General features: G+C 45.4%; 1 protein-coding gene across 1 annotated transcript in view; it reads left to right on the top strand.

Moving 5' to 3' along the window:
* Window positions 1-23,360, top strand: part of LOC106571757 (A-kinase anchor protein 12) — an 89,832-nt gene that overhangs the window by 49,487 nt on the left and 16,985 nt on the right. The window contains exon 2 of the mRNA XM_014145182.2: window positions 14,216-14,321. Coding sequence (XP_014000657.2) covers window positions 14,216-14,321 — 106 coding nt within the window. The remainder of the gene's footprint in view (window positions 1-14,215; window positions 14,322-23,360) is intronic.

The raw sequence follows: 23,360 nt of genomic DNA, 5'->3' as shown, positions 1-23,360 counted from the left end.
AACAATATAAATGTCCATGTGGTCTGAACCACTGATAATAGCACGACATGGGGTGGTGTGATGTAAATACCTAATTCCACCACCTCCCGTCGGATCTACAGTGACTTACGAAAGTAATCACCCCCTTGGCATTTTCCCTATTTTGTTGACTTACAACATGGAATTAAAATGGATTTTTGGGGGGTTTGTATAATTTGATTTAAACAACATGCCTACCACTTTGAAGAAGCAAAATATTTTTTATTGTGAAACAAACAATAAATAAGACAAAAAAACAGAAAACTTGACCGTGCATAACTATTCATCCCCCCCAAAGTTAATACTTTGTAGAGCCACCTTTTGCAGCAATTACAGCTGCAAGTCTCTTGGGGTATGTCTCTAAAAGCTTCGCACATCTAGCCACTGGGATTCTTCAAGGCAAAACTGCTCCAGCTCCTTCAAGTTGGATGGGTTCCGCTGGTGTACAACAATATTTAAGTCATACCACAGATTCTTAATTGGATTGCGGTCTGGGCTTTGACTAGGCCTTAAACCACTTGAGTGTTGCTTTAGCAGTATGCTTAGGGTCATTGTCCTGCTGGAAGGTGCACCTCTGTCCCAGTCTCAAATCTCTGGACGACTGAAACAGGTTTCCCTCAAGAATTTCCTTGTATTTAGCGCCATCCATCATTCCTTCAATTCCTTCAATGATACTGCCACCACCATGCTTCACTGTGGGGATGGTGTTCTCGAGGTGATGAGAGGTGTTGGGTTTGCACCAGACATAGCTTTTTCCTTGATGGCCAAAAAGCTCAATTTTAGTCTCATCTGACCAGAGTACCTTCTTCCATATGTTTGGGTAGTCTCCCAAATGCCTTTTGGCGAACACCAAACGTGTTTTCTTATTTTTTTCTTTAAGCAATGGCTTTTTTTCTGGCCACTCTTCCGTAAAGCCCAGCTCTGTGGAGTGTACGGACTAAATTGGTCCTGTGGACAGATACTCCAATCTCTGCTGTGGAGCTTTGCAGCTCCTTCAGGGTTACCTTTGGTCTCTTTGTTGCCTCTCTGATTAATGCCCTCGTTGCCTGGTCTGTGAGTTTTGGTGGTGCTTCGTGGGATGTATAAAGTTTCAGATATTTTTTTATAACCCAAACCTGATCTGTACTTCTCCACAACTTTGTCCCTGACCTGTTTGGAGAGCTCCTTTGTCTTCATGGTGCCGCTTGCTTGGTGGTGTCCCGTGCTTAGTGGTGTTGCAGACCCTGTGGCCTTTCAGAACAGGTATCCTGAGATCATGTGACACTTAGATTGCACAGAGGTGGACTTTATTTAATTAGTTATGTAACTTCTGAACGTAATTGTTTGCACCAGATCTTATTTTGGGGCTTCATAGCAAAGGGGGTGAATACATATGCATGCACCAATTAACAAGTTATTCTTTTCATTTCACTTCACCAATTTGGACTATTTTGTGTATGTCCATTACATGAAGTCCAAATAAAAATGCATTTAAATTACAGGTTGTACTGCAACAAAATAGGAAAAATGTCATGGGGATAAATACTTTTGCAAGGCACTGTACAGGTTAATGATAACATGTCTCAGGATCTCAATCGAGGGTTACATGTCTCAGAGGATAACATGACTCATTAGAGATAACGAAGATAACATGTCTCATCAGTGGAGTTTGATGGTATAACGCTATTATGTATGTGGAGATATGAAAGAAGAAAGTACTATTCCCGAATATGCTGTTACTAGAGATTGGCGCTGCATGACAAGACCAAGCTAAACAAAGGTAAAAAGAAAGGATATTGTCAGCACAAAATTAAGTCAAGGGTGATAGAAAATGCCAAATAATGGCCCCCTATCATATACACTGATAAAATATTGTATCATGTGTGAAAGGCATTACAAGTTTGAATTCCACCAAGTAGAAAGAGAAGAGGTGGAAAGGATGCTGCTGCTGTCTCGTTCTGATGATAGGTCAGGTCAAATCAAATTTTATTGGTCACATACTCATATTTAGCAGATGTTATTGCGGGTGTAGCGAAATGCTTGTGTTTCTGGGTGTAGCGAAATTCTTGTGTTCCTAGCTCCAACAGTGCAGTAGTATCTAACAATTCACAAAAATACACACATCTAAAAGTAAAGAATGGAATTGATAAATATTAGGATTTAGCAATGTCAGAGTGGCATTGACTAAAAGACAGTAAAATAGAATACATGACCGACCGGCTGAAATCGGTCTTATGTAGCAAATTGAACATTTTTTTTTTTTTACATTGTATAAAAGTAGAGACTCAGAGCTACAAAATGGTATATCATACACTGCATTTGAGGAACAATGGGAAAGTAATTCTGATTTGAAAGTTGATAAACTTGTAAACTCACTTGCCTTTCAATGTTTTGGTACCTACTGGAGAGCTCTCCTTTGTCCACACCCTTTCAATATTGTTCACACACTCTTAAGCCAGCCCCACCCATCTCTTTAAGGATTCACATGTGAAGTCATGTGCTAAGCAGTGAGTAGCGTAGTAAAGGTAGTAGCCTACAAAAGGAAAAATTCCAGGTAAACAGAAAGTGTCCAGATAAAAATATTTTATAGATATTAGATGATGCTTACCAAGACACACTTGTCTAAATGGATGTGTCATGTGAAAGAAATGCTATAACCTCCAGCCACATATTGCCAAGTGGATGGGTCTCTGCAGAAGGTCTAAACAGTACAGCCAAATGGTTACTTGCATAGTAGCAATATCAGAAATGGATAGTGTCAATATAAATAAAATAATAAACAGTATGTACAAGAACAATATCAATAACAAGAACAGTGACAGATTAGGTAGTTATTTGCATACAATCAGGGGTAAAGTGGCTGAGCACCAGGATAACAAAAAAATTGTAGCAGCAACATATGGCACTGCAGATAGTGCTGATTACTGGTCCGTCCGAACCAAGCATGAACAAGGGAATCTATATTCGGAGAGCCTGTCCTGCCCTTGACTTTGGTGCAGGGCATGTGATGTCCATAGCCTCTTTGTTGCAAAACTACCTGATTTTCTCAAAAACATCAGTTTGTCTAGCTGTCCAGTCCAGATGGTGCTTGTACAGGCTGATCATCTATGGGAGGAAGGATGTTCGCATTGCGCACCAGCTGAAACCTGATCCCGACTGAGTCCGGAAGCTCTTTGGCGATAACAACATCAGGCTCCAGAGCATCGAAGCTGTAAAACAGGATATAACAAACAAAAACATTTGACATTACAACCTTGCACAACATCATTTCACCTCCCAAGTTTAGATAAGAAGAACAACCTCATACAATGCAATGAAAATAATATTCACCTGAAGTGCTGGTACTGCTTGAACAGTGGCTGTGGAGTCAGGTGATGTTGTCAGCCATAGCTTTCCACCAGCATCGTACCATCCTCCAGTCCAACCATCTGTGGGATGTTGACCCCTGTCACGGTGCTGTCCTTCACAACACCAGCAATCTCAGACAAAGTGTTCATTCTGGTCTTTCTGAAGCGCTGCTTAATGAGGCCGAAGCACCAGTCGGGGGCAAACTTGGTGTGGCCTGTGAACAGGATGTGAATGTCCAGACTGTGGTGGAGCTTGCGCATGGTCCGCCAGGCACAATACCAGTGCACAAACTTGTTCTTGTTTTGGCCACTGCAGTTATCACAATTCAGGTCCACACGTGTCCCCCAACTCCGTAGTTGGTGAAGAAATGGTGCATGTAGTTGATGACTGCGCTGCTGCCTTTGCTGGATGACATGCCTTCGTCAATCAAGTAGTTGACTTGTTGTGGCAATCCTTCACAGCAAACACCAAACAAGCCACACTTGCAAGGAGTTAAAAAGTAGATGGGACCTTGCTGCATAGGGTCAGAAGGATAGTGCACCTGCAAACAACAAAGAACATTAAGATAAGTTAATGAAAAGAAAATGTAAGCCCGACTACACGTACCTCTGGAAAATAAAGAAAAAAATGTGAGATCAATAAAAGTAATGCCAATCATGTTGGAGGTCAATTAAATAATCAAAACATGTTGTTTATGCTTTACATACCAAGTGGCTGCATAGGGTCAGAAGGATATTGCACCTGCAAACAACAAAATACCATTAAGATAAGTTAATCAAAAGAAAATGTAACATAAAATGTAATGTCATTTTTTAATGCATCATTATCAGGTCATTGAAATAATCAAAATGTGTTGTTTATGCTTTGCATACCAAGTGTTGTCATCGATTACTTGTAGAGACGCCACACTGCTGCTTTTGTCACATGGGATGGCAGCATCTTTCAACCAAAGTGTTTGGGTCCTGGGTGGCGTCCTGGTAATACTATTGCATTATCCTCTGCATAGTTGTTGATGAAGTTCACCACTCGCTGCAAGTCCTCATGCTTCAGGTGTAACCTGTGCTTGCTTGGACCAGCTCTCTTTTTGATGGGAGGCATTAGATAATTCTCCTTGTATGACTGGTGGAAGAGAGTCAGGCATGTTCTACTGATGCTGAAAGACAAATTCCAGATACAAATATTTTGGCATTATTATACAACAGTTAGCCGTAATCACCGTCAGACACACCTGGCTAACTTGATGGGTCATATAATCATCTGGCGAAATGGAGTCTTTTGTTTGCACATGCTAGCTAAACAATGATCCATAATCCTAATCCATAGAGTACTAGCAATACAAACCGATTGTCACAGCTAGCTAAACTTAACCAAATAGGTTCAATGTTAGCTAGTTAGCTAGCTAACATTAGGCTATTTAGCAATGCAAAATGGCATTCTGAGAACATTACTACACACAGATCTCAAACATAATGTTAGCTAGCGAGCCAGACATCTAACGTCAGATAGCTAGCTAACAGTAAGCTTTAATTTGCAATGAAAACAACTTTCTGACAAAATTAGAAACGTATAATATCTGAAACTGTAGCTAGACTCTTCCCCGCATACATAGATTAATGCTTCATGGCAGACTGCAACCCCTTTCATTAAATAAGATGTATTGTGTCGTTTCCATTTTGTTTGTACAGCTTGATTAGCATCAAGTCACTCTGGTTCACACTGACTGTGTGCAATGTCATAAGAATCAACTTCAACTTTAACCCCCACCCAAACTTTGACCATTTTACTCGCCCTAGCAGAGCTGGTTAGGCTGTTTTCATGTTATCCAGAGCGTTGGTGACTGTATGACAACAATTTATTTACGCTTTTTTGCGGATGTTTACTGACACCAGTCATTTTCAACCGGTATTGAACGTTCGTAAATTCATCAGTTATTCTGCACTCTGGCACACTCAGACGAGAATGCTCTGAAACAATTGTTGCAGTGACGTTCTATTGAAATTGATATTTGCATAGTTGAGTCTTTTGTTAAGTTTTACTACGCAATACATAAAAAAGCCTTGTTAGACAGGATTACCTATACAAACTGACCAGCTCAAATAGACGGAAGCGTGCTATATGGCAGACCAATCCAAAATCATCTCTCGGCTTGTCCAACCAACTCATAATCTCAGCCAATCATTGGTAGCGAGAAGGTTGCCCCCTTTTTGTGTAGCTTAACCAACTAGGCTTGTAATTTAACAATTGTATTCGTATTGACAGATGGCATACACGTTTGTTATTAAGGTACATGAAAGTTCACATGTTCGAGAAGGCATTTCTGCTAAAAAAAAACAATTTTGATTTAAAAAAAATTATGTTTACATTCAAACGGTTCTCATGTGAAGTAGTGACCCGCGATATACGCCTCGTTTCCTGAAACAGGTCACATACAGTTCACATACAGTGTATACATATGTAATGAGTAAAGCAGTATGTAATATTATATTAAAGTGACTAGTGTTCCATTTTTAAAGTGACCAGTGATTTCATGTCTATGTACATAACGCAGCAGCATCTTGGAGAGTTCATAAATGAGCTTGACGCCTTGATAAGTTCCTTTCCTGAGGATGGCTCACCCCTCACAATTCTGGGTGACTTTAACCTCCCTATGTCTACCTTTGACTCATTTCTCTCTGCCTCCTTCTTTCCACTCCTCTCCTCTTTTGGCCTCACCCTCTCACCGTCCCCCCCTACTCACAAGACAGGCAATACGCTTGACCTCATCTTTACTAGATGCTGTTCTTCTACTAATCTCACTGCAACTCCCCTCCAAGGTAGTGGTCGGAGGACCACTACCTTGTATCCTTTTCCCTCTCGCTCTCCTCCAACACTACTCACTCTGCCCCTACTCAGATGGTATGGCGCCGTCGCAACCTTCGCTCTCTCTCTCCTGCTACTCTCTCCTCTTCCATCCTATCATCTTTTCCCTCTGCTCAATCCTTCTCCAACCAATCTCCTGATTCTGCCTCCTCAACCCTCCTTTGACTCTCTTTGTCCCCTATCCTCCCGGCCGGCTCGGTCCTCCCCTCCTGCTCCGTGGCTTGACGACTCATTGCGAGCTCACAGAACAGGGCTTCGGACAGCCGAGCGGAAATGGAGGAAAACTAGCCTCCCTGCGGACCTGGCATCTTTTCACTCCCTCCTCTCCACATTTTCTTCCTCTGTTTCTGCTGCTAAAGCCACTTTCTACCACTCTAAATTCCAAGCATCTGCCTCTAACCCTAGGAAGCTCTTTGCCACCTTCTCCTCCCTCCTGAATCCTCCTCCCCCTCCCCCCCTCCTCCCTCTCTGCGGATGACTTTGTCAACCATTTTGAAAAGAAGGTTGACGACATCCGATCCTCGTTTGTTAAGTCAAATGACACCGCTGGTCCTGCTCACATTGCCCTACCCTATGCTTTGACCTCTTTTTCCCCTCTCTCTCCAGATGAAATCTTGCGACTTGTGACGGCCGGCCTCCCAACAACCTGCCCGCTTGACCCTATCCCCTCCTCTCTTCTCCAGACCTTCTCCCTTACTTCACCTCGCTCATCAACTCATCCTTGACCGCTGGCTACGTCCCTTCCGTCTTCAAGAGAGCGAGAGTTGCACCCCTTCTCAAAAAACCTACACTCGATCCCTCCGATGTCAACAACTACAGACCAGTATCCCTTCTTTCTTTTCTCTCCAAAACTCTTGAGCGTGCCGTCCTTGGCCAGCTCTCTTGCTATCTCTCTCAGAATTACCTTCTTGATCCAAATCAGTCAGGTTTCAAGACTGGTCATTCAACTGAGACTGCTCTTCTCTGTGTCACGGAGGCTCTCCGCACTGCTAAAGCTAACTCTCTCTTCTCTGCTCTCATCATTCTAGACCTATCTGCTGCCTTTGATACTGTGAACCATCACATCCTCCTCTCCACCCTCTCCGAGTTGGGCATCTCCGGCGCGGCTCACTCTTGGATTGCGTCCTACCTGACAGGTCACTCCTACCAGGTAGCGTGGCGAGAATCCGTCTCCGCACCATGTGCTCTCACCACTGGTGTCCCCCAGGGCTCAGTTCTAGGCCTTCTCCTATTCTCGCTATACACCAAGTCACTTGGCTCTGTCATATCCTCACATGGTCTCTCCTATCATTGCTAGGCAGACGACACACAATTAATCTTCTCCTTTCCCCCTTCTGATAACCAGGTGGCGAATCGCATCTCTGCATGTCTGGCAGACATATCAGTGTGGATGACGGATCACCACCTCAAGCTGAACCTCGGCAAGACGGAGCTGCTCTTCCTTCCGGGGAAGGACTGCCCGTTCCATGATCTCGCCATCACGGTTGACAACTCCATTGTGGCCTCCTCCCAGAGTGCTAAGAGCCTTGGCATGACCCTGGACAACACCCTGTCGTTCTCCGCTAACATCAAGGCGGTGACCCGAACCTGTAGGTTAATGCTCTACAACATTCGCAGAGTACGACCCTGCCTCACACAGGAAGCGGCGCAGGTCCTAATCCAGGCACTTGTCATCTCCCGTCCGGATTACTGCAACTCGTTGTTGGCGGGGCTCCCTGCCTGTGTCATTAAACCCCTACAACTCATCCAGAACGCCGCAGCCCGTCTGGTGTTCAAACTTCCCAAGTTCTCTCACGTCACCCCGCTCCTCCGCACACTCCACTGGCTTCCAGTTGAAGCTCGCATCTGCTACAAGACCATGGTGCTTGCCTACGGAGCTGTGAGGGGAACAGCACCTCCGTACCTTCAGGCTCTGATCAGTCCCTACACCCAAACAAGGGCACTGCGTTCATCCACCTCTGGCCTGCTCGCCACACTACCTCTGCGGAAGCACAGTTCCCGCTCAGCCCAGTCAAAACTGTTCGCTGCTCTGGCACCCCAATGGTGGAACAAGCTCCCTCACGACGCCAGGACAGCGGAGTCAATCACCACCTTCCGGAGACACCTGAAACTCCACCTCTTTAAGGAATACCTGGGATAGGATTAAGTAATCCTTCTAACCCTCCCCCCAAAAAAAGATATAGATGTACTATTGTAAAGTGGTTGTTCCACTGGATATCATAAGGTGAATGCACCAATTTGTAAGTCGCTCTGGATAAGAGCGTCTGCTAAATTACGTAAATGTAAATGTACATCTTAGGTGCGGGTTGAGTTGCTGGGTAGTAGCCGGCTATTGATGGCTATTAACAGTCTGATGGCCTTGAGATAGAAGCTGTTTTTCAGTCTCTCTGTCCCAGCTTTGATGCACCTGTACTGACCTCACCTTCTGGATAATAGCGGGGTGAACAGGCCGTGGCTTGGGTGGTTGATGTCCTTGATGATATTTTTGGCCTTCTAGGTGTCCTGGAGGGCACGCAGCATGGCCCCGATAATGCGTTGGGCATACCGCACCACATTCTGGAATGCCCTGCAGTTGCGGGCTGTGCAGTTGCCGTACCAGGTGGTGATACAGCCCGACAGGATGCTCTCAATTGTGCATCTGTAAAAGTGTGAGGGTCTTAGAGACCAAACCACATTTGTTCAGCCTCCTGAGGTTGAAGAGGCGCTGTTTCCTGGCACCACTCCGCCAGGACCCTAGCCTCCTCCCTGTAGGCTGTCTCGTCGTTGTTGGTACTCCGACTTAAAACCGTTATGTTGTTTGCAAACTTGATGATTGAGTTGGACACGTGCGTGGCCAGGCAGGCCAGAGGTGGATGAACGCAGTGCCCTTCTTTGGGTGTAGGATCTGATCAGGGCCTGAAGGTACGGAGGTGCCGTTCCCCTCACAGCTCCGTAGGCAAGCACCATGGTCTTGTAGCAGATGCGACCAGGCAGTCATGGGTGAACAGGGAGTACAGGAGGGGGCTGAGCATGAACCGTTGTGGGGGCGGCCTGTCAGTAAGTCCACAACCCAGTTGCACGGGGCGGGGTTCAGACCCAGGGCTCCTGAGCTTAATGATGAGCTTTGAGGGTACTATGGTGTTGAATGCTGTGCTGTAGTCAATGAACAGCATTCTTACATAGGTATTCCTCTTACACAGATGGGATAGGGCAGTGTGCAGTGCTATGGCGATTGCATCGTCTGTGGATATACTTGGGCGGTATGCAAATTGAAGTCGGTCGATGGTGTCAGGTAAGGTAGAGGTGATATGATCCATAACTAGCCTCTCAAAGCCCTTCATGATGACAGAAGTGAATGCTACGGGGCGATAGTCATTTAGTTCAGTTAACTTTGCTTTCTTGGGTATAGGAACGATGGTGGACATCTTGAAGCAAGTGGGGACAGCAGACTGGGATAGTGAGAGATTCAATATGTCTGTAAACACTCCAGCCAGCTGGTCTGCGCATGCTCTGAGGACCCGATAGGGATGCCTTTTAGAGGGTTAACATGCTTTAATGTCTTACTCATGTCAGCCAGGGAGAACGAGAGCTCACAGTCCTTGGGAGTGGTGGCACTGTGTTATCCTCAAAGCGGGCAAAGAAGGTGTTTCGCTTGTCCGTGAGCAAGATGTCGGTGTCCGCGACATGGCTGGTTTTCAAATCAAATCAAATCCTTGATTGTCTGTAGACCCTGCCATATACTGTAGACCCTGCCACATAGGCAGGCGGGTAGCCTAGTGGTTAGAGCGTTGGGCCAGTAACCAAAAGGTTGCTAGATCGAATCCCCAAGCTGACAAGGTAAAAATCTGTAATTTTGCCCCTGAACAAGGCAGTTAACCCACTGTTCCTAAGCCATCATTGTAAATAAGAATTTGTTCTTAACTGACTTGCCTAGTTAAATAAACGTTAAATAAAATTTAAACATACGTGTTGTGTCTGAGCTGTTGAATTGCTACTCCACTTTGTGTACTGACATTTTGCCTGTTTGATTGCCTTATGGAGGGAATAACTACACTGTTTGTGTTCTACCATATTCCCAGTCACTATGCCATGGTTAAATGCGGTGGTTCGTGCATTTAGTTTTGTGTGAATGTTGCTGTCTCTCCACTGTTTCCAGTTTGGGTAAGTTAATAGTCACAGTGTGAACATCATCCCCTCATCCCCTATACACTTCCTGATGAACTCAGTCATTGTATATGTATATGCCAATGTTATTCTCAGAGGCTACCTGGACCATGTCCCAGTCTGCGTGATCAAAACAATCTTGAAGCATCGATTCCGATAGGTCAGACCAGCATTGGATAGACCTTAGCATGGCTACTTACTGTTTGAGTTTCTGCCTATAGGAAGGGAGGTGCAAAATGGAGTCGGGATCTGATTTGTCAAAGGGGGGGTCTTGTAGCCATCCCGGAAGGGTTTGAGCGTTTTAGCAGCATGAGTACTACAGTCATTGTGTTGATAGAACCTCAAGTTAAAAGTTAAAATCCCCAGCTACAATAAAGGCGGCCTCAGAATATGTGGTTGCCAGTTTGCACAAAGTCCAGGGTAGTTCCTTGAGAGACGTCATGGTATCGCCTTTAGGGGGAATATACACGGCTGTAACTATAACTGAAGAGAATTCTCTTGACAGGTAATACGGTCAGAATTTGATTGTGAGGTATTCTAGGTCAGGTGAACAAAAGGACTTGAGTATCTGTACGTTATCACAATCACACTATGAGTACTTAATCATGAAATATACACCACCGTCGTTCTTATTCCCGGAGTTCTTTATTTCTGTCTGATCGATGTACTGAGAACACAGCTGGCTGTATGGACGGGGACAGTATATCCAGAGACAGCCATGATTATGTGAAACAGAGTATATTACAGTCCCTGATGTCTCCCTGGAAGGAGATCCTCACACTGAGCTCGTCCACTTTATATTCCAGAGACTGAACATTAGCGAGTAATACACTCGGAAGCAGTGGATGGTAAGCACGCCTCCTGAGTTGGACTAGAGGTCCACTCCAAATACCTCTTCTCCGCCAGCGGCTTCTTGGAGCAGCCTAAGTTCAATTGCCCTGGGGGGTATGAACAAAGGATCCAATTCGGTAGTCATATTCCTGGTCGTAATGCTGGTGAGTTACCATTGCTCTGATATCCAAAAGTTCTTTACGGCTGGATGTCATAACACACAACAACATTCTGGGCTAATAATGTAAGAAAACAAAATACTGCAAAGTTGCTTAGGAGCTAGAAGCAAAGCTGCCATCTTGCATCCCAGGTACAAATAATCTTGACGGCAAATTGCTTAGAGTTACAACCAACCACATATTCACCCCAATTTTAATTGGTGCTTGGTGTGTGGGATGTGCCCAGAAATCTGGAAAGAGTCAAACGTCATTCCACTACCTAAGGGAAACAAATCTGCCTTCACAGCATGTTGCCTGTGTTAAGATGTGTTAGGATTCGGCATGGGCCTTCAGATCCTCAAAAAGTTCAACAGCTGCACCATTGAGAGCATCTTGAATGGCTGCATCACCGCTAATTGAGGGCCTGATGATCAGTTGCCAAGTTGAATCAGTTGTGCTTCAATAAAACTGTGTACTGTTGGGGGTACTCGAGGACCAGAGTTGGGAACCACTGGCCTAAATTATGATGGCATTAGCATTATGGGCATTTGCAATGCACATTGTTTACATATTATTGAGCTTATGTGTTCTCAATTTAAAAATGATAACAGTAGTAAATGTAAACTCAGCAAATAAAGAAGCGTCCTCTCACTGTCAACTGCGTTTATTTTCAGCAAAGTTAACATGTGTAAATATTTGTATGAACATAAGATTGAACAACTGAGACATAAACTGAACAAGTTCCACAGACATGTGACTAACAGAAATGGAATAATGTGTCCCTGAACAATGGGGGGTCAAAATCTAAAGTAACAGTCAGTATCTAGTGTGGCCACCAGCAGCATTAAGTACTGCAGTACATCTCCTCCTCATGAACTGCACCAGATTTGCCAGTTCTTGCTGTGAGATATTACCCCACTCTGCCACCAAGGCACCTGCAAGTTCCCGGACATTTCTGGGGGGAATGGCCCTAGCCCTCACCCTTCGATCTAACAGGTCCCAGACGTGCTCAATGGGATTGAGATCCGGGCTCTTCGCTGGACATGGCAGAACACTGACATTCCTGTCTTGCAGGAAATCACGCACAGAACGAGCAGTATGACTGGTGGCATTGTCATGCTGGAGGGTCATGTCAGGATGAGCTTGCAGGAAGGGTACCACATGAGGGAGGAGGATGTCTTCCCTGTAACGCACAGTGTTGAGATTGCCTGCAATGACAACAAGCTCAGTCCGGTGATGCTGTGACACACCGCCCCAGACCATGATGGACCCTCCACCTCCAAATCGATCCCGCTGCAGAGTACACGCCTCGGTGTAACACTCATTACTTCGACAATAAATGCGAATCCGACCATCACCCCTGGTGAGACAAAACCTTGACTCGTCAGTGAAGAGCACTTTTTGCTAGTCCTGTCTGGTCCAGCGACAGTGGGTTTGTGCCCATGGGCAACGTTGTTGCCGGTGATGTCTGGTGAGGACCTGCCTTACAACAGGCCTACAAGCCCTTAGTCCAGCCTCTCTCAGCCTATTGCGGACAGTCTGAGCACTGATGGAGGGATTGTGCGTTCCTGGTGTAACTTGGGCAGTTGTTGTTGCCATCCTGTACCTGTCCCGCAGGTGTGATGTTAGGATGTACCGATCATGTGCAGGTGTTGTTACACGTAGTCGGCCACTGCGAAGATGATCAGCTGTCCATCCTGTCTCCCTGTTGCGCTGTCTTAGGCGTCTCACAGTACGGACATTGCAATCTATTGCCCTGGCCACATCTGCAGTCCTCTTGCTTCCTTGCAGCATGCCTAAGACACGTTCATGCAGATGAGCAGGGACCCTGGGCATCTTTCTTTTGGTGTTTTTCAGGGTTAGTAGAAAGGCCTCTTTAGTGTCCTAAGTTTTCATAACTGTGACCTTAATTGCCTTCCATCTGTAAGCTGTTAGTGTCTTAACGACCGTTCCACAGGTGCATGTTCATTAATTGTTTATGGTTCATTGAACAAGAATGGGAAGCAGTGTTTAAACCCTTTACAATGAAGATCTGTGAAGTTATTTGGATTTTTACGTATTATCTTTGAAAGACAGGGTCCTGAAAAAGGGATGTTTCTTTTTTTGCTGAGTTTATATATCCAGTGCATTCGGAAAGTATTCAGACCCCTTGACTTTTTCCACATTTTGTTACGTTACAGCCTTATTCTAAAATGGATTATATTAATGTTTTTCCTCATCAATCTACACATAATACACCATAATGATGAAGCGAAAACAGGTAAAAAAATTTTGGGGCAGATTTATTAAAAACAGAAGTACCTTATTTACATAAGTATTCAGACCATATGCTATGAGATCTCAGGTGCATCCTTTTTCCACTGATCATCCTTGAGATGTTTCTATAACTTGATTGGAGTCCACCTGTGGTAAATTCTATTGATTGGACATGATTTGGAAAGGCACACACCTGTCTATATAAGGTCCCACAGTTGACAGTGCATGTCAGAGCAAAAACCAAGCCATGGCTTGGACAAAAAGATTTGTCCGTAGAGCGCCGAGACAGGATTGTGTCGAGGCACAGGTATTATTACTGCACAGTTTTAAATCTGAGATGGCACATGCCCTTGTGCCCCCTATCGCCATGACACCTCTGGGAGGTTTGTAGCTACTTTGTTATGAATTTGACATTATATGTCATTTGTTGGATGGAGGAATATTATTATGATACCTGTTTTTTTATTTTGAAACCTTGATGAAAACCATTTGTTTTTTTCTGCTCTCTTGACATGACAATGAGTGGATTGAATACTGTGCGGATGCTGTGCTTTACTGATGAGTATCTCTGCTGTATTGTTGGAGTTATCTTTCAGTGCTCTCTCTCCCCCCTTCCTCATCAGCTGCAGCAGAAGAATGGACTGATCTCCATCTCCAGTCTGAATGGGAAGGCAGATGAACAGACAGAGCTCTATGACCACTCAGAGGACAATACCCTGGCAGAGGAAGGTTAGAGAGACAGTTGTTTATTTATCTATGTGATTGTGATTATCTGTGAGCTTGTGTTTATGTATGGATGTGTCTGTTTGAGTTTGTCCCTGATCCTATTTGTGTGTTCGATGTGCAGGTGGGTGGGGTGTGTGTGAGAGAGTGTGTGTGGTATGGCCCCTGACTGACACAAAATACAATATCACCCATGTTCAGCCTCTGGCCCTTCGTGTGTGGGTGTGGGTGTCTGTGTGATCTGTAGATCCCTGCAACTATGTCCCTCTAGAGCCTCTTGATCCTTCACTAATCTTTCTGTCAATGCTGATGTAACGATCGTCTTAGAGACCAAGATGCAGCGTGGCACGTGTTCATGATTATTTATTTAAATCAAACAAACACAACAAAGGGAAATGAAAGCGCACAGTTCTGTCAGGTACAGAAACACAGAACAACTACCCACAAACACAGGTGGTGAAATGCTGCCTAAGTATGATTCCTAATCAGAGACAACGATAGACAGCTGCCTCTGATTAGTAGCCATATTCGGCCCAAAACATAGAATGCCCACCCCACACCCTGACCTAACAAAATAGAGAAATAAACCGTCTCTCTCAGGTCAGGGCGTGACAGTACCCCCCCCCAAAGGTGCGGACTCCCGGCCGCAAACCTGAACCTATAGGGGAGGGTCCGGGTGGGCATCTATTCTTGGCGGCGGCTCTGGTTCGGGGTGTAGCCCCCACTCCGCCCGCTGATCCCCCCGCTTCTGTGTCGCCGGAGGAACGTGACCGTGACCGTGGATCATTGCCGGAGACTCTGGGCTGCAGGCCGCCGCTGAAGACTCTGGGCTGCGGGCCGTCTCAGCGGGTTCCGGGCTGCGGGCCGTCTCAGCGGGTTCCGGGCTGCAGGCCGTCTCAGCGGGTTCCGGGCTGCGGGCCGTCTCAGCGGGTTCCGGGCTGCGGGCCGTCTCAGCGGGTTCCGGGCTGCGGGCCGTCTCAGGGGGTTCCGTACTGGGGACCGTTGCTACAGCCTCCATGCCATGGATCACCACTGGAGGCTTTGTGCCATGGATCATCACTGGAGGTTTTGTGCCATGGATCATCTCTACAGGCTCCGGGCCATGGATCATCCCTACAGGCTTCTTGCCATGGATTATCACTTGAGGCTCCGGGCCATGGATTATCACTGGAGGCTTCGTGCCATGGATCATCCCTACAGGCTCCGGGCCATGGATCATCACTGGAGGCTTTGGACCATGGATCATCACTGGAGGCTTCTTACGTGGCGCCGGAACGGGTCTCACCGGACTGAGGAGACATACTAACAGCCTGGTACGTGGAGCAGGCACAGGGCGTACCAGGCTGAATAAACTCACTGGAGGGAGAGTGCGAGGAGCAGGCACATGCTCACCACGATAAGCACGGGGAGTTGGCTCAGGTCTCAACCCTGACTCCGCCAATCTAGCCATGTGCCCCCCCCAAAAGAATTTGGGGGCTGCCTCTCGTGCATCCGTCCTTGCCGTGCTAGTTCCTCTCTTGCTGCCTTCACCTGCTTCCCCGGCAGGCTTCTGTATCTCTCCAATACTTGCCCCTGAGTCCAATCTATCCTCTCTCGCAACTCCTCCAGAGACCAGGAATCCATCTCCTCCCGGGCACGCTGCTTGATCCAGTTGTGGTGGGTAGTTCTGTAACGATCGTCATAGAGAGGTGACCAAGATGCAGCGTGGCACGTGTTCATGATTATTTATTTAAATCAAACAAACAAACTCGAACAAAAATAACAAAGGGAAACGAAAGCGCACAGTTTTGTCAGGTACAGAAACAGAAAACAACTACCCACAAACTCAGGTGGGAAAAGGCTGTCTAAGTATGATTCCTAATCAGAGACAACAATAGACATCTGCCTCTGATTAGGAACCATACTCGGCCCAAAACAAAGAAATACAAAACATAGAATGCCCACCCCACACCCTGACCTAACAAAATAGAGAAATAAACCGTCTCTCTCAGGTCAGGGCGTGACAGCTGAAGGGAAACCTACAGTCTCCTATTGGAGCTTTGAAACTGGTCCCTCACATGGTGACCAGACCGTCCGTGTGCAACATCGTGCGCCTTATTTTGTTCACCCACACCAGACACGATCAGGACACGCAGGTTGAAATATCAAAATGAAATCTGAACCAACTATATTAATTTGGGGACAGGTCAAAAAGCATTAAACATATATGGCAATTTAGCTAGCTAGCTTGCTGTTGCTAGCTAATTTGTCCTGGGATATAAACATTGGGTTGTTATTTTACCTGAAATGCACAAGGTCCTCTACTCTGACAATTAATCCACAGATAAAAGGGTAAACCGAGTTTGTTTCTAGTAATCTCTCCTCCTTCAGGATTCTTCTTCTTTGGACTTTATATGGTGGTTGGCAACCAACTTTAAGGTGCATTACCAACTGGACTGGAGTGTGGACCTCAGTTCATCTTTCAATCACCCATGTGTGTATATGCTCCTAAAAACCAATGAGATGGCATGTGGGTATATGCTCCTAAAAACCAATGAGGAGATGGGAGAGGCGTGACTTGCAGTGCATCAAGCATCACAAATAGAACCAAGTTCTATTTTAGCGCCTGGCTACGCAGACGCTTGTTGACGCGCGCAAGCAGAGTGGTGCAATGATTGAATAACATGTATGTGTACATTTATTTTGCAACCCTCGCACACGCGAGCCATGTGATCCGCATGTCACACACTCAAATAGCCAACACACATCTGGACTGCGTGGAGGCTCAGTTGTTCTAGGTAATCTGGTGTAAGACTGTGTGTAGACACCTGCCCATTCACTTGAACTAGCCTGAAAGTCATTTGTTTGTGGGATCTTAACTAAAGCCAGGTAGAATTCCTCACGACCCTGCCCACTCTGTGTATGTGTGTTTGTTTATTTACGTTAAGGTTCCTAACAGGGTCTCCGTCTATCTGGGAGGGCTGCATGGGCACTTCCCTCCCTAAATATTTAGCAGGCCGTGACCTGACTCGAACAAAAGTGAACCTCGCCGTTTAATAACTCTGTTCTGCAAGGGGAAGGAGTAACTCTATGCTACTTTAAACAGAGAGATATGTCACATACCACACTGTCAAAAAGCCTATTTAATGAGGTGATGCACTGTATGTAGAGAATGATCTGGTGAGATTAGACGTACAGCACATTAGGAAAGTATTCAGACCCCTTCACTTTTTCCACATTTTGTTACGTTACAGCCTTATTCTAAAATGGATTAAATACATAAAAATCCTCATAAATCTACACACAATACCCCATAATGAGAAAGCGAAAACAGGTTTTTCAAAATTTTTGCAAATTTTAAAACAGAAATACCTTATTTACATAAGTATTCAGACCCTTTGCTCTGAGACTCGAACTTGAGCTCAGGTGCATCCTGTTTCCATTGATCATCCTTGAGATGTTTCTACAACTTGATTAGAGTCCACCTGTGGTAAATTCAATTGATTGTACATGATTTGGAAAGGCACACTCCTGTCTATATAAGGTCCCACAGTTGACAGTGCATGTTAGGGCAAATGCCAAGCCATGTGGTCAAAGGAATTGTCCGTAGAGCTCAGAGAGAGGATGGTGAGGATGGCACAGAGAGGATGGCACAGATCTGAGGAAGGGTACCTTCCCTGTAGCTCAGTTGGTAGAGCATGGTGTTTGCAACGCCAGGGTTGTGGATTCGATTCCCACGGGGGGCCAGCAAAAAAAAAAATGTATGAAATTGTATGAAATGTATGCATTCACTACTCTAAGTCGCTCTGGATAAGAGCGTCTGCTAAATGACTAAAATGTACCAAAACACTTCTGCAGCATTGAAGGTCCCCAAGAACACAGTGGCCTCCATCATTCTTAAATGGAAGAAGTTTGGAACCACCAAGACATTTCGTAGAGCTGGTCGCCCGACCAAACTGAGCAATTGGGGGAGAAGGGTCTTGATAAGGGAGGTGACCAAGAACCCGATGGTCACTGACAGAGCTCTAGAGTTTGACTGTGGAGATGGGAGAACCTTCCAGAAGGACAAACATCTCTGCAGCACTCCATGCAAACATAGACTTGGAATCACTTGCCACTTTAATAATTGGAACGCTAGTCACTTTGTTTACATAATGCTTTACTCATCTCATATGTGTACATACTGTATTCTATTGTACTGTATTTTAGTCAATGCCACTCCGACATTAATTAATCTAATTTTTATATTTCCTAAATCCATTTTTTTGACTTTTAGATTTGTGTGAATTGTTAGATAATACTGCACTGTTGGAGCTAGGAACACAAGCATTTCACTACACCCGCAATAACATGTTAAAACCTGTTAAGGATAGGGGGCAGTATTTTCAAATTCGGATGAAAAACGTGCCCAAATTAAACTGCCTCCTACTCAGACTCAGAAGGTAGGATATGCATATTATTAGTAGATTTGGATACAAAACCTGAGAAAAATCCAACCAAAATCCAAACATCCTTGATGTTTTTACAAATTGATTAGAGTCCACCTGTTGTAAATTCAATTGATGGACATGATTTGGAAAGGCACAACACTGTCTATATAAGGTCCCACAGTTGACAGTGCATGTCAAAGCAAAAACCAAGCCATGAGGTTGAAGGAATTGTACGTAGAGCTCAGATCTGGGGAAGGGTTCCAAAAAATGTCTGCAGCATTGAAGGTCCCCAAGAACACAGTGGCCTCCATCATTCTTAAATGGAAAAAGATTGGAAACACCAAGAGCTGGCCGCCCGGCCAAACTGAGCAATCGAGGAAAAGGGCCTTTGTCATGGAGGTGACCAAGAACCTGATGGTCACTGACAGAGCTCCAGAGTTCCTCTGTGGAGATGGGAGCACTCCACCAATCTGCAGCACTCCACCAGTCAGGCCTTTATGGTAGAGTGGCCAGACGGAAGCCACTACTCAGTAAAAGGCACATGACACACCACTTAGAATTTGACAAAAGGCACCTAAAGGACTCAAGATTCTCTGGTCTGATGAAACCAAGATTGAACTCTTTGGCTTGAATGCCAAACGTCAAGTCTGGAGGAAACCTGGCACCATCCCTACGGTGAAGCATGGTGGTGGCAGCATCATGCTGTGGGTATGTTTTTCAGCGGCAGGGACTGGGAGACTAGTCAGGATCGAGGGACTGATGAACGGTTGCAAAGTACATTGAGATACTTGATGAAAACCTGCTCCAGAGCGCTCAGGACCTCAGACTGGAGTGAAGGTTCACCCTCCAACAGGACAATGACCGTAAGCACACAGCCAAGACAACGAAGTAGTAGCTTCAGGACAAGTCTCTGAATGTCCTTGAGTGGCCCAGCCAGAGCCTGGACTTGAACCCGATCGAACATCTCTGGAGAGACCTGAAAATAGCTGTGCAGCAACACTCCGCATCCAACAAGACAGCGCTTGAGAGGATCTGCAGAGAAGAATGGGAGAAACTCCCCAAATACAGGTGTGCCAAGCTTGTAGCGTCATACTCAAGAACACTCGAGGATGTACTGAGTTAAGGGTGTGAATACTTATTTATTTATACATTTGCAAAAAATTCGAAAAACGTTTTTGCTTTGTCATTATGGGCTATTGTGTATAGATTGAGGAAAATATTTTATTAATTTTAGAATAAGGCTATAACGTAACAAAATGTGGAAAAAGTCAAGGGGTTTGAATACTTTCTGAATGCACTGTATATAATTTATGTTTCATTTAAATTGAAACTTTATGCTCCAATGTCTTAGTTTAATGTTTCTTTTGATATATTACCTTGTGTTTTTCACATTCTTTTATCCCTTAGAGAAATTGATGAGAAAGATTTTTCATTAGTTGGCTCTTAAAAGATAGGATTCTCTTCAGACATGCATTAAAAGCTAACATTAGCAAGGTTGTCAGAGGGAAAATTATTCATATTGAACTGTATTCTAATACCGTTGTTTTATGGATATATTGCATGTGTGTGTGTTTGTGGTGGGGGGGTTAGGGGCGTGTGTGTATTTATCTGGCAGATAGACAGTCAGGAGAGTGCACCTCAGTCACGCTCAAGGTCCTAAATGATATCATAACCGCCATCGATAAGAGACATTACTGTGCAGCCGTATTCATCGACCTGGACAAGGCTTTCAACTCTGTCAATCACCGCATTCTTGTCGGCAGACTGAACAGCCTTGGTTTCTCAAATGACTGCCTCACCTGGTTCACCAACTACTTCTCTGATAGAGTTCAGTGTGTCAAATCGGAGGGCCTGTTGTCCGGACCTCTGGCAGACTCTATGGGGGTGCCACAGGGTTCAATTCTCGGGCCGACTCTCTTCTCTGTATACATCAATGATGTCGCTCTTGCGACTGGTGATTCTCTGATCCACCTCTACGCAGACGACACCATTATGTATACTTCTGGCCCCTCTTTGGACACTGTGTTAACTAACCTCCAGACGAGCTTCAATGCACTACAACTCTCCTTCCGTGGCCTCCAACTGCTCTTAAATGCAAGTAAAACTAAATGCATGCTCTTCAACCGGTCGCTGCCTGCACCTGCCGCCCGTCCAGCATCACTACTCTGGACGGTTCTTACTTAGAATATGTGGACAACTACAAATACCTAGGTGTCTGGTTAGACTGTAAACTCTCCTTCCAGACTCACATTAAGCATCTCCAATCCAAAATTAAATCTAGAATCGGCTTCCTATTTCGCAAAAAAGCATCCTTCACTCATGCTGCCAAACATACCCTCGTAAAACTGACCATCCTACCGATCCTCGACTTCGGCGATGTCATTTACAAAATAGTCTCCAACACTCTACTCAACAAATTGGATGCAGTCTATCACAGTGCCATCTGTTTTTTCACCAAAGCCCCATATACTACCCACCACTGCGACCTGTACGCTCTCGTTGGCTGGCCCTCGCTTCATACTCGTCGCCAAACTCACTGGCTCCAGGTTATCTACAAGTCTCTGCTAGGTTAAAGCCCTGCCTTATCTCAGCTCGTTGGTCACCTTAGCAGCACCCACCCGTAGCACGTGCTCCAGCAGGTATATCTCTCTAGTCACCCCCAAAGCCAATTCTTCCTTTGGCCGCCTTTCCTTCCAGTTCTCTGCTGCCAATGACTGGAACGAACTGCAACAAAATCATTGAAGCTGGAGACTCATATCTCCCTCACTAGCTTTAAGCCCCAACTGTCAGAGCAGCTCACAGATCACTGCACCTGTACATAGCCCATCTGCAAATAGCCCATCCAACTACCTCATCCCCATACTGTATTCATTTATTTATCACATTCATCTTATGCACATCTATCACTCCATTGTCTAATTCGTATATTGTAATTATTTCGCCACCACGGCCTTTGTATTGCCTTACCTCCCTTATCTTACCTCATTCGCACACACTGTGCACACACTGTATATAGATTTTCTTCAACTGTATTATTGACTGTATGTTTTGTTTATTCCATGTGTAACTCTGTGTTGTTATATGTGTCAAACTGCTTTGATTTATTCTTGGCCAGGTCGCAGTTGTAAATTAGAACTTGTTCTCAACAAGCCAACCTCATTAAATGAAGGGGAAATAAAATAAAAAATAAAAGTGATGTACTGGGCCGAACGCACTACCTTCTTTAGTGCCTTGCGGTCGAAGGCCGAGCAATTGCCGTACCAGGAACTGATGCAACCAGTCAGGATGCTCTCGATGTTGCAGCTGTAGAACCTTTTGAGGATCTCAGGACCATGCCAAATCTTTTTAGTTTCCTTAATAGGCTTTGTCATGCCCTCTTCACGACTGTCTTGGTGTGTTTGGACCATTCTAGTTTGTTGGTGATGTGGACATCAAAGAACTTGAAGCTCTCAACCAGCTCCACTACAGCCCCGTCGATGAGAATCCTTTTCCTGTTGTCCACAATCATCTCCTTAGTCTTGGTTACGTTGAGGGATAGGTTGTTATTCTGGCACCACCTGGCCAGCTCTCTGACCTCCTCCCTTTAGGCTGTCTCGTCGTTATCGGTGATCAGGCCTACCACTGTTGTGTCATCTGAAAACTTAATGATGGTGTTGGAGTCGTGCCTGGCTATGCAGTCGTGGGTGAACAGGGAGTACAGGAGGGAAGGAGGTCCCTGGGGGGCTCCAGTGTTGAGGGTCAGCGTGGCAAATGTGTTGCTACCTACCCTCACCACCTGGGGGCAGCCCGTCAGGAAGTCCAGGATCCAGTTGCAGAGGGAGGTGTTTAGTCCCAGGATCCTTAGCTAAGTGATGAGCTTTGAGGGTACTATGGTGTTGAACGCTGAGCTGTAGTCAATGAATAGCATTCTCACATAGGTGTTACTTTTTTTTGTGAATAGCATTCTCACATAGGTGTTCCTTCCGCTTTCCCTGTTTTGTCCAGGTGGGAAAGGGCAGTGTGGAGTGCAATTGAGATTGCATCATCTGTGGATCTGTTTGGGCGGTATGCAAATTGGAGTGGGTCTAGGGTTTCTGGGATAATGGCATTGATGTGAGCCATTACCAGCCTTTCAAAGCGCTCTACGGCTATGGATGTGAGTGCTACGGGTCTGTAGTCATTTCGGCAAGTTGCCTTCATGTTCTTGGGCCCAGGGACTATGGTGGTCTGCTTGAAACATGTTGGTATTACAGACTCAATCAGGGACATGTTGAAAATGTCAGTTAAGACACCTGCCAGTTGGTCAGTATATGCCCAGAGCACACGTCCTGGTAATCCGTCTGGCCCCGCAGCCTTGTGAATGTTGACCTGTTTAAAGGTCTTACTCACGTCGGCTACAGAGAGTGTGATCACACAGTCGTCCGGAACAGCTGATGCTCTCATGCATGCCTCAGTGTTGCTTGCCTCAAAGCGAGCATAGACGTGATTTAGCTCGTCTGTTAGGCTCGTGTCACTAGGCAGCTCTCGGCTGTGCTTCCCATGTAGACTTTATTAGTTTGCAAGCCCTGCCACATAAGATGAGCGTCGGAGCCGGTGTAGTATGATTAAATCTTAGCCCTGTATTGACGCTTTCGCTGTTTGATGGTTCGTAGCAGGG

This window comes from Salmo salar, chromosome ssa15, assembly GCF_905237065.1.
Source record: "Salmo salar chromosome ssa15, Ssal_v3.1, whole genome shotgun sequence".
In the NCBI taxonomy this organism is placed as follows: Eukaryota; Metazoa; Chordata; class Actinopteri; order Salmoniformes; family Salmonidae; genus Salmo; species Salmo salar.
Note: the sequence above shows the minus strand (reverse complement) of the source record. Positions and strands in the feature narration are given on the sequence as shown.